The sequence below is a fragment of the Bos mutus genome, chromosome X (assembly GCF_027580195.1).
Source record: "Bos mutus isolate GX-2022 chromosome X, NWIPB_WYAK_1.1, whole genome shotgun sequence".
In the NCBI taxonomy this organism is placed as follows: domain Eukaryota; kingdom Metazoa; phylum Chordata; class Mammalia; order Artiodactyla; family Bovidae; genus Bos; species Bos mutus.
Window position 1 is genome coordinate 51,244,370 of NC_091646.1, and position 13,073 is coordinate 51,257,442.

Below are 13,073 nucleotides of genomic sequence, written 5' to 3' on the forward strand. Positions count from 1 at the left end.
GGATCTAGTTGCCTATTTACGGGAAAGACAAGAACATGTTGAAATGCACAGTGAGTATGTAATCAGCACAATCTAGACTGGGAAACTCAACAAGTCAAGGGTTCCTTGAAAGAAAAGTTGAAATGACAGGGATGGAAAAAGGACCAAAAGATTGAAAGATATTCAGGATCTCAATTTTTAAAAACTTCCTTAGGGATGCATATTTGGGTGACAAAATGCTTAAAAATACAAAGTGATTACTATGAAAGCCAGGATAATGATTGATTATAGTTGGGTAGGAGAGTGGTAGTGGCTTCCCAGCTGGCGCTAGTGGTAAAGAACCTGCCTGCCAATGCAGGAGATGGCAGAAACAAGAGTTTGATCCCTGGGTGGGGAAGATAACCTGAAGGAGAACATGGCAACCCCCTCCAGTATTCCTGCCTGGAGAATCCCATGGTCAGAGGAGCCTGGCAGGCTACAGTCCATAGGGTTGCAAAGGATTGGACATGACTGAAGCAACTTAGCATACAGCACTCAAGACTGGTGATTGTGATGGAGTGTATGGAATGTTTCTGAAATGGCTGGCAAACTTTTCTTTCTTAATCTGGATAGTGTCCGCTTGGAACGAATTTGTTGGATTTGTTTTCTGTATCTGTTTTATTTATAATGCAAAAATTGTGTGCTTAGCCAGTGCCTGGAACAAAACATTCTATATATATGTGTGTGTGTGTGTGTGTGTATATATGTTCATTAATGATCTCAGAAATTTTCCATTGGAAGTGTTAATGTAGACAGTGGCTTTATTACTTTGTGCTAATAATTGTTGGGCTTCTCAGGTGGCTCTAGTGGTAAAGAACCTGCCTGCCAATGCAAGAGGCTTAAGAGCTTGCAGGTTCGATCCCTGGGTCAGGAAGATCCCCTGGAGAAGGGCATGGCAACCCACTCCAGTGTTCTTGCTTGGAGAATCCCATAGACGGAGGAGCCTGGCAAGCTACAGTCCGTGGCATCACACAGAGTCAAACACAAATGAAGCAACTTAGCAGGCATGCATGCTAATAATAGTAAGGGAAAGTGTTGGCTATCTGCTTCTAGTAGATGTCTGAGCTTAAAAAACAAGCAATATGTGAATCAAACATTGTAATACCCCATTTGTGTAGAATGATTGAAAACTATTCTGTAAATTCCAGATTTGTGTTTTTTGTCTGTCAGTCAGTCAGTTCAGTTGCTCAGTCATGTCCGACTCTTTGCAACCCCATGAATCACAGCACACAAGGCCTCCCTGTCCATCACCAACTCAGGGAGTTCACTCAAACTCATGTCCATCGAGTCAGTTATGCCATCCAGCCATCTCATCCTCTGTCGTCCCCTTCTCCTCTTGCCCCCAATCCCTCCCAGCATCAGTCTTTTCCAATGAGTCAACTCTTCGTATGAGGTAGCCAAAGTACTGGAGTTTCAGCTTTAGCATCATTCATTCCAAAGAACACCCAGGACTGATCTCTTTTAGAATGGACTGGTTGGATCTCCTTGCAGTCCAAGGGACTCTCAAGAGTCTTTTCCAACACCACAGTTCAAAAGCATCAATTCTTGGACGCTCAGCTTTCTTCACAGTCCAACTCTCACATCCATACATGACCACAGGAAAAACCATAGCCTTGACTAGACGGACCTTTGTTGGCAAAGTAATGTCTCCACTTTTCAATATGCTATCTAGGTCATAACTTTCCTTCCAAGGAGTAAGCGTCTTTTAATTTCATGGCTGCAATCCCCATCTGCAGTGATTTTGGAGCCCAAAAAAATAAAGTCTGACACTGTTTTCCACTGTTTCCCCATCTATTTCCTATAGTGATGGGCCCAGATGCCATGATCTTCGTTTTCTGAATGTTGAGCTTTAAGCCAACTTTTTCACTCTTCTCTTTCACTTTCATCAAGAGGCTTTTTAGTTCCTCTTCACTTTACATTTCTAAAAATGTATGCTGCCTTCGTTTTACTTTTTGTTGTGTCTCTTGTGAACCTCAGCTATAACTCTAATAGGTAATGAGTGCTTTTTAGTTGTTCTTTATCATTCCTGTCAGTCCTCCAGATAAAATTCATGTTTCCCTTGTTCTTCACATGTGTCTGTCTGGCAGCCCCATCCCATGTTCCTTTAAGTCACTTCTTACCTGCCAGGTAACTAGATGCTATGATTGCTTTTATTATGAGTGTCTTCATAGGCATTAAATCCTGTTAACTGATTTTTTTGGTAACTGTTTCCAAGTCTTTTGCCAGGGCCAGAACTAGTGACTCACTTGCTTTGGGTGCAAAATTTAAGGGAGTATTAAAAAAAAAACACATAGGGATCAAGATAAATAACACTTGAATGCACTATATGAAAAAAGATTAGCGTAAAAAAAGAATCCATGATACACAAAGTATCAAAAATTTTTTAAAAGACAAGAACTCTCGGCCAGACTTAGGATGAGGTGAGTGAGGCAGTCACTCTTGGGGTCATGCAAGTGCAAGCTTGGATCCTGTCTTTTAGAATTTTGATATTTTATTCATCATGGATTTTTTTTTTATTTTAATTTGGTGGCCCTTTAAATTTTACACCTCACTGCACTTTGGTCCTGGCCCTGCCCATTCATTGATCTCTAGAGAATCCAAATCTTCATGTTCTCTTCTGAAATGTCCTGAAGCAGCCTGCATCTGCATGGACAAGTAAATAAACTTTCTGAATGCATTTCATTGGTTTTCATTCACATTTTAGAGAAGTTTGCTTCCATTTTTCTGGGTCCCTTCTTTGAACTATACCTGTTAAGCCTCTTTGGAGCCCCATTAAATCTGTGGATGAGATGCTCATGCATCTCTAGAGCAACTGAAAGTTTTAAAAGTTCTTTCTTATGGAGTATATTATAATATGCATTTTAGAATAAAGGTGAGTTCAGACAAAGTAACCACCGAATTTCTTCTGTCCTTGATTCTCTCAGGCCCATGATAACTTATTTAGCTACTTTTTATGTCTAGTAGTTGGTTTTTACCTTGTAATCATAATCACTTCTACTTTTTTTAGCTAATTGAACTCATTTCAGTTGCTTTTCTTGAAAAAAAAATACGGTGTTATTTGAGTGCTAATCTAGAAGAAATGAGTGAGGCTTTGTTGAAGCCATTATTTTATAGAAAACAAATCCATAAAATCCTTGGAGCATTTGGAGATGTTCTAAGAATTAAATTCCTCTTCTAAAACTGTAAAAGTGGAGATTTCTACATGCATGACAAAACTCCAAAATCAAAAGTTATTTGAACAAATTTTTTTAATGTACTGTTTAATTTAGATACAGTAAAATTCATTTTTGGTGCCCTGTTCTATGAGTTTTAACAATACATTGTACAACCACCACCAAAACCAAGAGAGAACAGTTTCATTGCCCTCAGAAGAGTTAGTTATCAAGTTTTAATCACCCTAAGACTTACATTTCCTTTTACTGTTGGCCTGTAGCTATATAAAGATTATATTGTTGTTGTTAAGTCGCTAGGTCCTGTCAAAATCTTTGTGACCCTATGGACTGCAGCACACCAGGCTTCCCTGTCCTTCACTATCTCCCAGAGTTAGCTCTAATTCATGTCCATTGAGTCAGTGATGCTATCTAACCATCTTATCCTCTGCCACCCTCCTTTCCTTTTGCCTTCTGTCTTTCCCTGCATCAGGGACTTTTCCAGTGAGTTGGCTCTTCGCATCAGGTGGTAAAAGAACTGGAGCTTCAGCTTCAGCCTCAGTCCTTCCAATGAATATTCAGGGTTGATTTCCTTTAGGATTGACTGGTTTGATCTCCTTGCTGTCCAAGGGACTCTGGGAGTCTTCTCCAACACCACAATTCAAAAGCATCAATTCTTTGGTGCTCAGCCTTCTTTATCGTTCAACTGTTAATGTCTGTACATGAGTACTGGAAAAACCACAGGTTTGACCAAATGAACCTTTGTTGGCAAAGTGACGTCTCTGCTTTTTTAATATGCTGTCTATATTTGTTAATAGCTTTTCTCCCAAAGAACAAGCGTCTTTTAATTTCATGGCTGTACTCACTGTTCATGGTGATTTTGGAGTCAAAGAAAGATCTCTCACCGTTTCCATTGTTTCCCCATCTATTTGCCATGAAATGATGGGAATGAATGCCTTGGTCTTAGTGTTTTGAACGTTGAGTTTTAAGCCAGCTTTTTCACTCTCCTCTTTAACCCTTCCCTAGAGGCCCTTTAAGCTTCCCCGGTGGCTCAGACGGTAAAGTGTCTGCCTGTAATGTGGGAGACCTGGTTCGATTCCTGGGTTGGGAAGATCCCCTGGAGAAGGAAATGGCAACCCACTCCACTACTCTTGCCTGGAAAATCCCATGGATGGAGGAGCCTGGTGGGCTACAGTCCATGCGGTCGCAGAGTCAGACATGACTGACTGACTTCACTCACTGACTCATCTGCATATCTGAGGTTCTTGATATTTCTCCCAGTAATCTTGATCCCTGATTGTAATTCATCCAAGCCGGCGTTGCACTTGGTGTACTCCACATATAAGTTATATAAACAAGGTGACAGTATACAGCCTTGTCTTTCTCCTTTCCCAAGTTTGAACCAGTCCACTGTTCATGGAAGGTTCTGACTATTGCTTCTTGACCCACATACAGGTTTCTCAGGAGACAGATAAGGTGGTCTGGTATTCCCATCTCTAAGTATTTTCCACAGTTGTGATTCACACCTTCAAGGATTTAGTGTAGTCAGTGAAGCAGAAGTAGATGTTTTTCTGGAATTCTGTTACTTTCTCCATTATCCAGTGAATGTTGGCAATTTGATCTCTGGTTCTCCTGCCTCTCTGAAACCCAATTTACACATCTCGCTTCACATACTGCTGAAGCCTAACTTGAAGGATTTTGAGCATAACCTTGCTAGCATGTGAAATGAACACAGTTGTTCTATGGTTTGAACATTCTTTGGCATTGCCTTTCTTTGGGATTGGAATGAAAACTGACCTTTTCCAGTCCTATGGCCACTGCTGAGTTTTTCAAATTTGCTGGCATATTGAGTGTAGCACTTTCACAGCATCATCTTTTAGGATTTGAAATAGCTCAGGTGGAATTCCATCACCTCCACTAACTTTGTTTGTAGTAATGCTTCCTAAGGCCCACTTGACTTCACACTGCAGGATATCTGGCTCTAGGTGAGTGATTACACCATCGTGGTCATCCAAATCCTTAAGACCTTTTTTTGTATAGCTCTTCTGTGTATTCTTGCCACCTCTTCTTAATCTCTTATGCTTCTGTTAGGTCCTGTTTCTGTCAGGAAGCTGTTTATGTCTTTTATCGTGCCCATCCTTGCATGAAATATTCCTATGATATCTCCAGTTTTCTTGAAGAGATCTCAGTCTTTCCTATTTTGTTGTTTTCATCTACTATTTTGCATTGTTCATTTAAGAAGGCCTTCTTATCTCTTCTTGCTATACTATGGAACTCTGCATTCAGTTGGATATATCTTTCCCTTTCTCCCTTGCTTTTTGCTTCTCTTCTTTCCTCAGCTATTTGTAAAGCCTCCTCAGACAGCCATTTTCCTTTCTTCCATTTCTTTTTTCTTTGGGATGGTTTTTGTCACTGCCTCCTGTGCAATGTAGCCTCCATTCATAATTCTTTGGGCACTCTTGTCTACCAGATCTAATCCCTTGAATCTATTCATCACCTCCACTGTATAATCATATAAGGGACTTGATTTAGGTCTTATTTGAATGGCCTAGTGGTTTTCCTTTCTTCAGTTTAATCCTGAATTTTTCAACAAGCAGTTCATGATCTGAGCCACAGTCAGTTCCAAGTCTTATTTTTGCTGACTATGTAGAGCTTCTCCATTTTCAACTGCAAAGAATATAATCAGTCTGATTTTGGTATTGACCATTTGGTGATGTCCATGTGTAGAGTCATCTCTTGTGTTGTTAGAAAAGGTTGTTTCCTATGACCAGTGTGTTCTCTTGACAAAACTGTGTTAGCCTTTGCCCTGCTTCATTTTGTACTCCAAGGCCAAACTTGCCTGTTAACAGCAGGTATCTCTTGACTTCCTACTTTTGTATTGCAATCTCCTGTGATGAAAAGGACATCTGTTTTTGGTGTTAGTTCTAGAAGGTCCTACAGGGATTACTTCTGATACTTGGCCTTAAATTCCTTCTGCTAAATTACCAGAGTAACAATTTCAGCTTATGTGGACAACACTTATACTAAATTAAGTGTTCTAAAACTCTGAATTTAAACCTTTATTGACTACTGAGCCTAAACTTTCTATAGTTCGGAGGGTTAAAATTATAATACAGGTAACATAGTGTTACGGAGAAGGCAATGGCACCCCACTCCAGTACTCTTGCCTGGAATATCCCATGGACGGAGGAGCCTGGTAGGCTGCAGTCCACGGGGTCGCGAAGAGCTGGACACGACTGAGCAACTTCACTTTCATGCATTGGAGAAGGAAATGGCAACCCACTCCAGTGTTCTTGCCTGGAGAATCCCAGGGACGGCGGAGCCTGGTGGGCTGCCATCTTTGGGGTCGCACAGAGTCAGACATAACTGAAGTGACTTAGCAGTGGCAGCAACACAGTGATAAAATTTAGTACTTGAATTTCTAAGTCAGCTAAGATGTTCAATTAAACTTGAAAGGTTGTATCAATAATCTTTCAATAAATTTCACAGATTTATCTAACACAGTATGTATATATGGAGATATTTATTTTTACTAGTTGGAGCTTCATTGTTTCCTTTATCATAGGGGAATGTATTGATATTTAAACAAAATTGTATTTAAATGTCTTATGTCAAAAACTGTGAAACTCCTAAATGAATCTTGTTTTTAAACTATAGTAACAGTTACAGAAAATTAAAGAAAATAAGGTGGTTTCATATAGCCTGTTTTATATTCTGTAGGTCATCACAAATGGAACTGTTATGATTTAGAGTTCTCTATATTCCTCTAATACTACCAAGTAGAAATCTTCAAGGATTGCTTAAATTTGTAATCTGTGCAATTTAGTCTTGCCTATTAGTGTCTACATCTTGTGATTTTGCAGATGGCTGAGAACATCCTTAACTTTGTATTAAGCTAAGTGAAATTTTTGCCTTAATAATATTTATGTACTTGTTCAAAATCCTAGTAGTCAAACCTTGTAGCTTCCAGTTTTCATTTTTCCTTTTAATGTCAAGTAATTTCCTTAACTCAAAATAACTTATGTTGAACTCATTTTCAGTTGGCATGTCTAAAAGAATATGGACAGTTTACCTTCTGAGTTTTTGTTTTTAAGTCAAACTATAAGACTTAAGAGAGTTGCTTGTTGGAATTGAGAACACAAAAGAAATAGATGAGCTACTGCTTATAAGGTATTACAGTTGTGGTATCACTACTTCGTTTGTTTCTTTTGTAGTGATTGCTTCACCATCGTATCCATACCTCTCTGCTCCTATTCCTGCTGCTGCTGGTCCTCTACCACCTCCACCTCCTCCGTTACCACCACCAACTCCTCCTTCTCCTCTTGAGGTAGGAGAGGCTTCAAACTTAGCACTGCCACCTCCACCTTATTCCTGTGATCCAAGTGGCAGTGATCTGCCTCAAGGTAAGTAGGTTTTGACACTTAGGTGGGGGTTATTTAGGTCTGTTTTTCTCTTTTTAATTTTAGAGCATATCTCTCTTTGGTTGACCAATGAGGGTAGGGTGAGGGGACCAAAAGGAAACTGAGAGCAATGCTGGGGAAATGACTAAGGAAAGGAGCAACTGAAAGCTGAGAATATCTTTTGCATCATCAAGAAGAGGATGATTGAGCTGACTCATGCTGCTTTTCTAAGGTAGCTACATGTCTGCCCTAAAGAAGATTTGCAGCTGGGTATCTGTTCTCAACTATTTTTCTTGAAAAGTAGGAGTTGATAACAAAATTTTCTCCATTTATTTAATGCCCACCACAAGTACATGAAATTGTTGCATTATTGATATTTAGGATTCCAACTGAATTTTGAGGAATTGGAAAAGGTTTTTGGGAGACGAGTTGCTGGGGAGGTCTGGTCTGCCTTGAATTTCCTTAATTAAACTAAGGATAGCTTTCCAATGGAAGTTTGTTGTTACCCCTCAGTGTATCTCAAAAGAGAATTGTAATTGAAAGTTGTTTGTAGCTTATTTATACTTTCTTTTCTTTTTTGTTGTAACTTTCCATTGATTCTTTTAACTGCTTCTCTGTTTTATTTTGTTTTTTCAGCCCCTAAGGTAGTCTTCAAGATCTTCAACTTCATTCTGTTCTTTTTCTCTTCCTTAAAAGTTGATATCAACTTTGTGTAGATGATTTCTAAATCTGTCTGGCCTTGGCCTCTACTTACTTGCTAGACAGTTTCATTTGGCTTTCTTTATTTCAGATTCAGTCTGTCTGTAATAAAATTCATCTTTATCTCCCTTCTTTCTTCTCTTTATGTGTGTAAAACATTGACTCTTCTCCTTGGTTTTCTATTTTGTTAGTAATGTATCATTTCCACCTAATTCACCCAGGATCTAAACTCTGATCCCTTTACTCCTCTCCTTTCACCTACCTACCCTTGCCCAAGATCTTCTCAGTACATAATGCTGATTATTGCATTTTCCAACATTTTATTATGAAAATGTTTAAACATAAATTTGAATTTTAAAATAAATATTCATATATCTACCACCTATATTCCTTTGTAAACATTTAACTATACTTGCATTACTATGTGTTTCTGTTTTTTCCTCCATCCATCTCTCTGTCCATCAATTAATCCATCTTTTCAAAGATGGATTTCAAAGTAAGTTGTAGACATCATTCTTCCCCATAAAAACTTCAGCATACGTATCATTTACTAGAGTTTGGATCTATTTTTCTTTTGGTGTGATGTCTACTTATAATGAAATGAGCAAAACTTATGTGTACACTTGCTGAGTTTTGACAAATGAGTATGTGCACTTGTATAACCCAAATACCTATCAAGGTATAGAACATCATTATCCCACAAAGTTCACTCATTCCCCTTCCCAGTCGTTCCCCACCCCTCTTTCTACTTCCCCTTAGAGATAATCACTATTCTGATATTTTTCTTCCGTAATTTTACCTGTTTTAAAATTTCAGATGAATATAATCATACAATATGTACTCTTTATGAATGGCTTCTTAAACTCAATGCAGTGTTTTTGAGATTGTTCCATGTTGCTTCATATATCAGTAGTCTGTTTGTATTGCTGAGTAAGTATTTCATTGTATAGGTATTCCATAGTTTGTCCATTCTCCTGTTGAGGGACACCTGGACTATTTCTAATTTGGGTCTGTTATGGATAAAGCTGCTATGAATATGCTTGTAAAAGTCTTTGTGAACATGTGTTTTCATTTCCCTTGGGCAGGTACCTAGGAATGTTCTCCCGACCCCCACTCTTCCATCTAACTTCCTATTTAAATCCTATCATTTTCATGATCCCACCCCAATTACATTTCAAAGTGATGTTTTTCAGTTCTTATAGCCCTTGCCTGCCATTTTTTGACAGCTTGAGATATAATTCATACACCATACGAGTCATCCATGTAAAGTATATATCAGATCAGATCAGATCAGTCGCTCAGTCGTGTCCGTCTCTTTGCAACCCCATGAATTGCAGCACGCCAGGCCTCCCTGTCCATCACCAACTCCCGGAGTTCACTGAGACTCACATCCATCGAGTCAGTGATGCCATCCAGCCATCTCATCCTCTGTCATCCCCTTCTCCTCTTGCCCCCAATCCCTCCCAGCATCAGAGTCTTTTCCAATGATTAGTATATTCACAGATTTGTTCAGCCATCACCACTGTCTAATTCCAGAACATTTTCATAACCCCAAAAGAAACCCTATACCAATTAGCAGTTAGTCTTCATTCTCTCTGGTCCTGGCAACTACTGTTCTGCTTTCCATCTCTAGATTTGCCTATTCTAGACATACAGTTCTGCCTATTCTGGAGTCATATAATATGTGGTCTTTTGTAGGCTGACTTCTTTCACTTGGCATAGTGTTTTCAAGGTTCATCCATGTTGTAACATATATCATTATTTCTTTCTTTTTTCAGCTGAGTAACAGTCCATTATATATAGATACACTTTATTATCTATTAGTTGATGGACATTTGGGTTGTTACTACATTTTTGCTATTGTGAATAATACTGGTGTGTATTTTGCATGCAGATTTTGTGTGAATATATGTGAATACCAAGAGGTGGAATCCCATGACATTTGTGGGTTTACTTCCTGCTATTATCTTTTCATATTCTTCAGCTTGAGCATTAGGCTTTTATACTGTACTCCCACATAATAGTCAGAATAAAAGCTCATTCTTTTAAAGAGGCAGTAAATACATTTGTATGTATTGGGAGTCTCCAACTTAAGAAGGAGGGGCTTTCTGAGAGTTTGTTAGTAAAACTTGTTATATTGATAAGAATATATGTGAATTCCAGGTCAATCAGTAAAAATGCATTTAGAGCTATAATTGAAATGCTAAGGCTATTCCCTCTTCTCTCATACATCTAGTTTTTTTTAATTTTTTTAAAATTTATTTTATTTTTAAACTTTACATAATTGTATTAGTTTTGCCAAATATCAAAATGAATCCATCACAGGTATACAGTTCTATGTCTGGAGAAATTTTATCACCTTAGGGTATAATTTGAGTTACCCTGCTCATTGCCTCCTCTTTTTGGAGTTCTAGTGGTGGTATATTTTTCATGTTAAATAAAAACAAGGTAGATTGTTTTAAACAGTGCTGGTTATCTTAGTGGACATTACTGATCCTGGCATTCATAGATCATTAATTTGTACTGTGTCTTAGCTCCAAAGACGAGTATGATTGCTTTTGTAGTAGATTTGTATTAAAATAAAATTCTAGTCTTGAGACAAGCGAGAAAATGCCTTTATTACATTCTTTCTAAGTGTTTGCATAGTAGTATTCCTGTAACATCTGCCTAATATTAAGAGTAGAATTAAAATATGTATTTCTTGATTAAACTTTCAGTTAGAACATGATCTTAGTGGTAGGTAAATGGTCATTTACTATAAGGTAGGATTGAGGGTAGTGTTGATGTGGGAAGACTACATTTGTTGTATATACATTAAATAGTCGAAGAGAAGAGCTCTTTAAGTGGTAAGTTTTAATTTTTTATGTCATCTAGTCACTAAAATTTAAATATTTAATTTTAGATACAAAAGTTTTGCAGTACTATTTCAATCTGGGATTACAGGTAAGAGTCCTATTAAAATTGCTTTGATTTAAAAAAAGCTATCTTAAAAATGTAAGCTGTTTTGCTAAGCAGACTCTTGAACCTTAAAACCCGAGAATACTTTGAGTGACCTAAAAGGTTTATTTCTGTCTTTATATCTCTGAAGGTGACCCAGGCCAATTTTGTACTTTAACCTCCTAGTGCCTCAGCTTCTCTTATAAAATAGTTGTTAAATTGTTGTGAATGGGGTCTCTATGCAATACAACTTTAGCATATATTGGCTTCCATGTTTAACATCATATGCTAATGGTTCACTATGTTTTTCTGTCTCAAATGGATTATCCTATTTACTTAAAACATTTTTGTGGCTATTTCTGTATTTTATGTGAAAAGTAATTAGACTAAGTCAAAGACATTTAAAGAGCTGTATTATTTTTAAAGCACTCATGTTCATAGATACTTGCCACTGATTTTTACCACTTCCCTGAGTTGTAGAAAGGGAATATTGACAAATATCTTAATATCACTGAAAGGTATTTCTGATATCAGGTAAGAGCTCTTTTACTTTATTCTTTCAGGGATCATTTCCCCTTGAAATACATTTCTGATAAGATAAAATGGCATATTTTCTGAAAAAGAATGATGCATCTTAAAATTTGGCTGATGATATACTAAATTAGATACTCTCCTGGATAATACTCAGATTAGTTTGTATTTTCTAAGACATTGATTTTCCTAAAACCTTGAACATATCATTTCCAGGGAACTATCTTCCCCGATTGGCACACATTTATAATTTAAGGGTAATGGAGTGGATTTTTGTCCTTGAAACTGTATTTCCTAAATGCAGTTCCCTGTGTTGTACAGTATAGTCTCCTACATTTTGTTGTTGTTCTTTAGTCACTAAGCCATGTCCTATTCTTTTGGGACCCCATGGACTGTAGCCTGCCAGGCTCCTCTGCCCATGGGATTTCCCAGGCAAGAATTCTGGAGTGGGGTGCCATTTCCTTCTCCAGGGGATCTTCCTGACACAGAGATTGAACCCACATCTCCTGCATGGCAAGCAGATTCTTATGTAGAATAGATATTTTAATATTTTCTCATATTAAAAGTAATAGCATTCATTATGGAGCATATGGAAAATACTAATGTGTAAAGAAAACAAATCACTTGTGTAATCAATGTACACTTTGATATATTTCCTTATGGCTTATTTCATAAAATATGGACTAGGCTATGTATTTTGTAAACTTTTTAAGTTAAACAATATGAACACTTTTTTTTTTATTTGATGCCATGATTGTTTTATTGCCTGTATTGTATTACATCATGGCTGTATCATAATGCCCTCTAGTTTCTTATTGTTTAATATTTAGGCTGCTAACTTTTTTGCCTTTAAAAATAATGCTATAACAAATATCTTTGTATACAAACCATTGTGTATATCTCTAATTTCCTTAGAGTGCTTTCCTTAAAGAATTCCTGGTCCAAATATGAAATACAGAGGCTGCGAAAGATGTTAAAGTTGCTATGGAGAATAGATTTTCTAAATATCATGTCATTTATTTCAAAAGTCATTGTTATCTCACCTGAAAATCATGGCCTAGCTTTTTTTTTTTTTTCTCAGTGAACAATGGTGCTACTTTAAGAAAAGAAATAGTAAAGTTGTTTTTTTTTTTTTTTTTTTTACTTTCTTGCCCAAGTGCTACCACCACAGCTTCTGGCACTCCATGGTCTATGTGCCACAGATGCAACAGCAGCAGCTTCATGCAGAGAATTATCCAGTCTATACTGAGCCACCACCTCTAGTAGATCAAACCATTCCTCAGTTATACAGTGAGGTGGAGAGACAAGATGGCACACAGGCAGAAGTATCAGCAAATGG

The 13,073-nt window shown here is 37.6% G+C and overlaps 1 protein-coding gene across 5 annotated transcripts in view; it reads left to right on the plus strand.

Moving 5' to 3' along the window:
* Positions 1-13,073, plus strand: part of LOC102276206 (ALG13 UDP-N-acetylglucosaminyltransferase subunit) — a 72,324-nt gene that overhangs the window by 54,463 nt on the left and 4,788 nt on the right. For all 5 annotated transcript variants that reach the window (XM_070366450.1, XM_014480780.2, XM_070366447.1 and 2 more), the window contains 3 exons: positions 7,382-7,570; positions 11,169-11,209; positions 12,892-13,072. In XM_070366450.1, coding sequence (XP_070222551.1) covers positions 7,382-7,570; positions 11,169-11,209; positions 12,892-13,072 — 411 coding nt within the window. The remainder of the gene's footprint in view (positions 1-7,381; positions 7,571-11,168; positions 11,210-12,891; position 13,073) is intronic.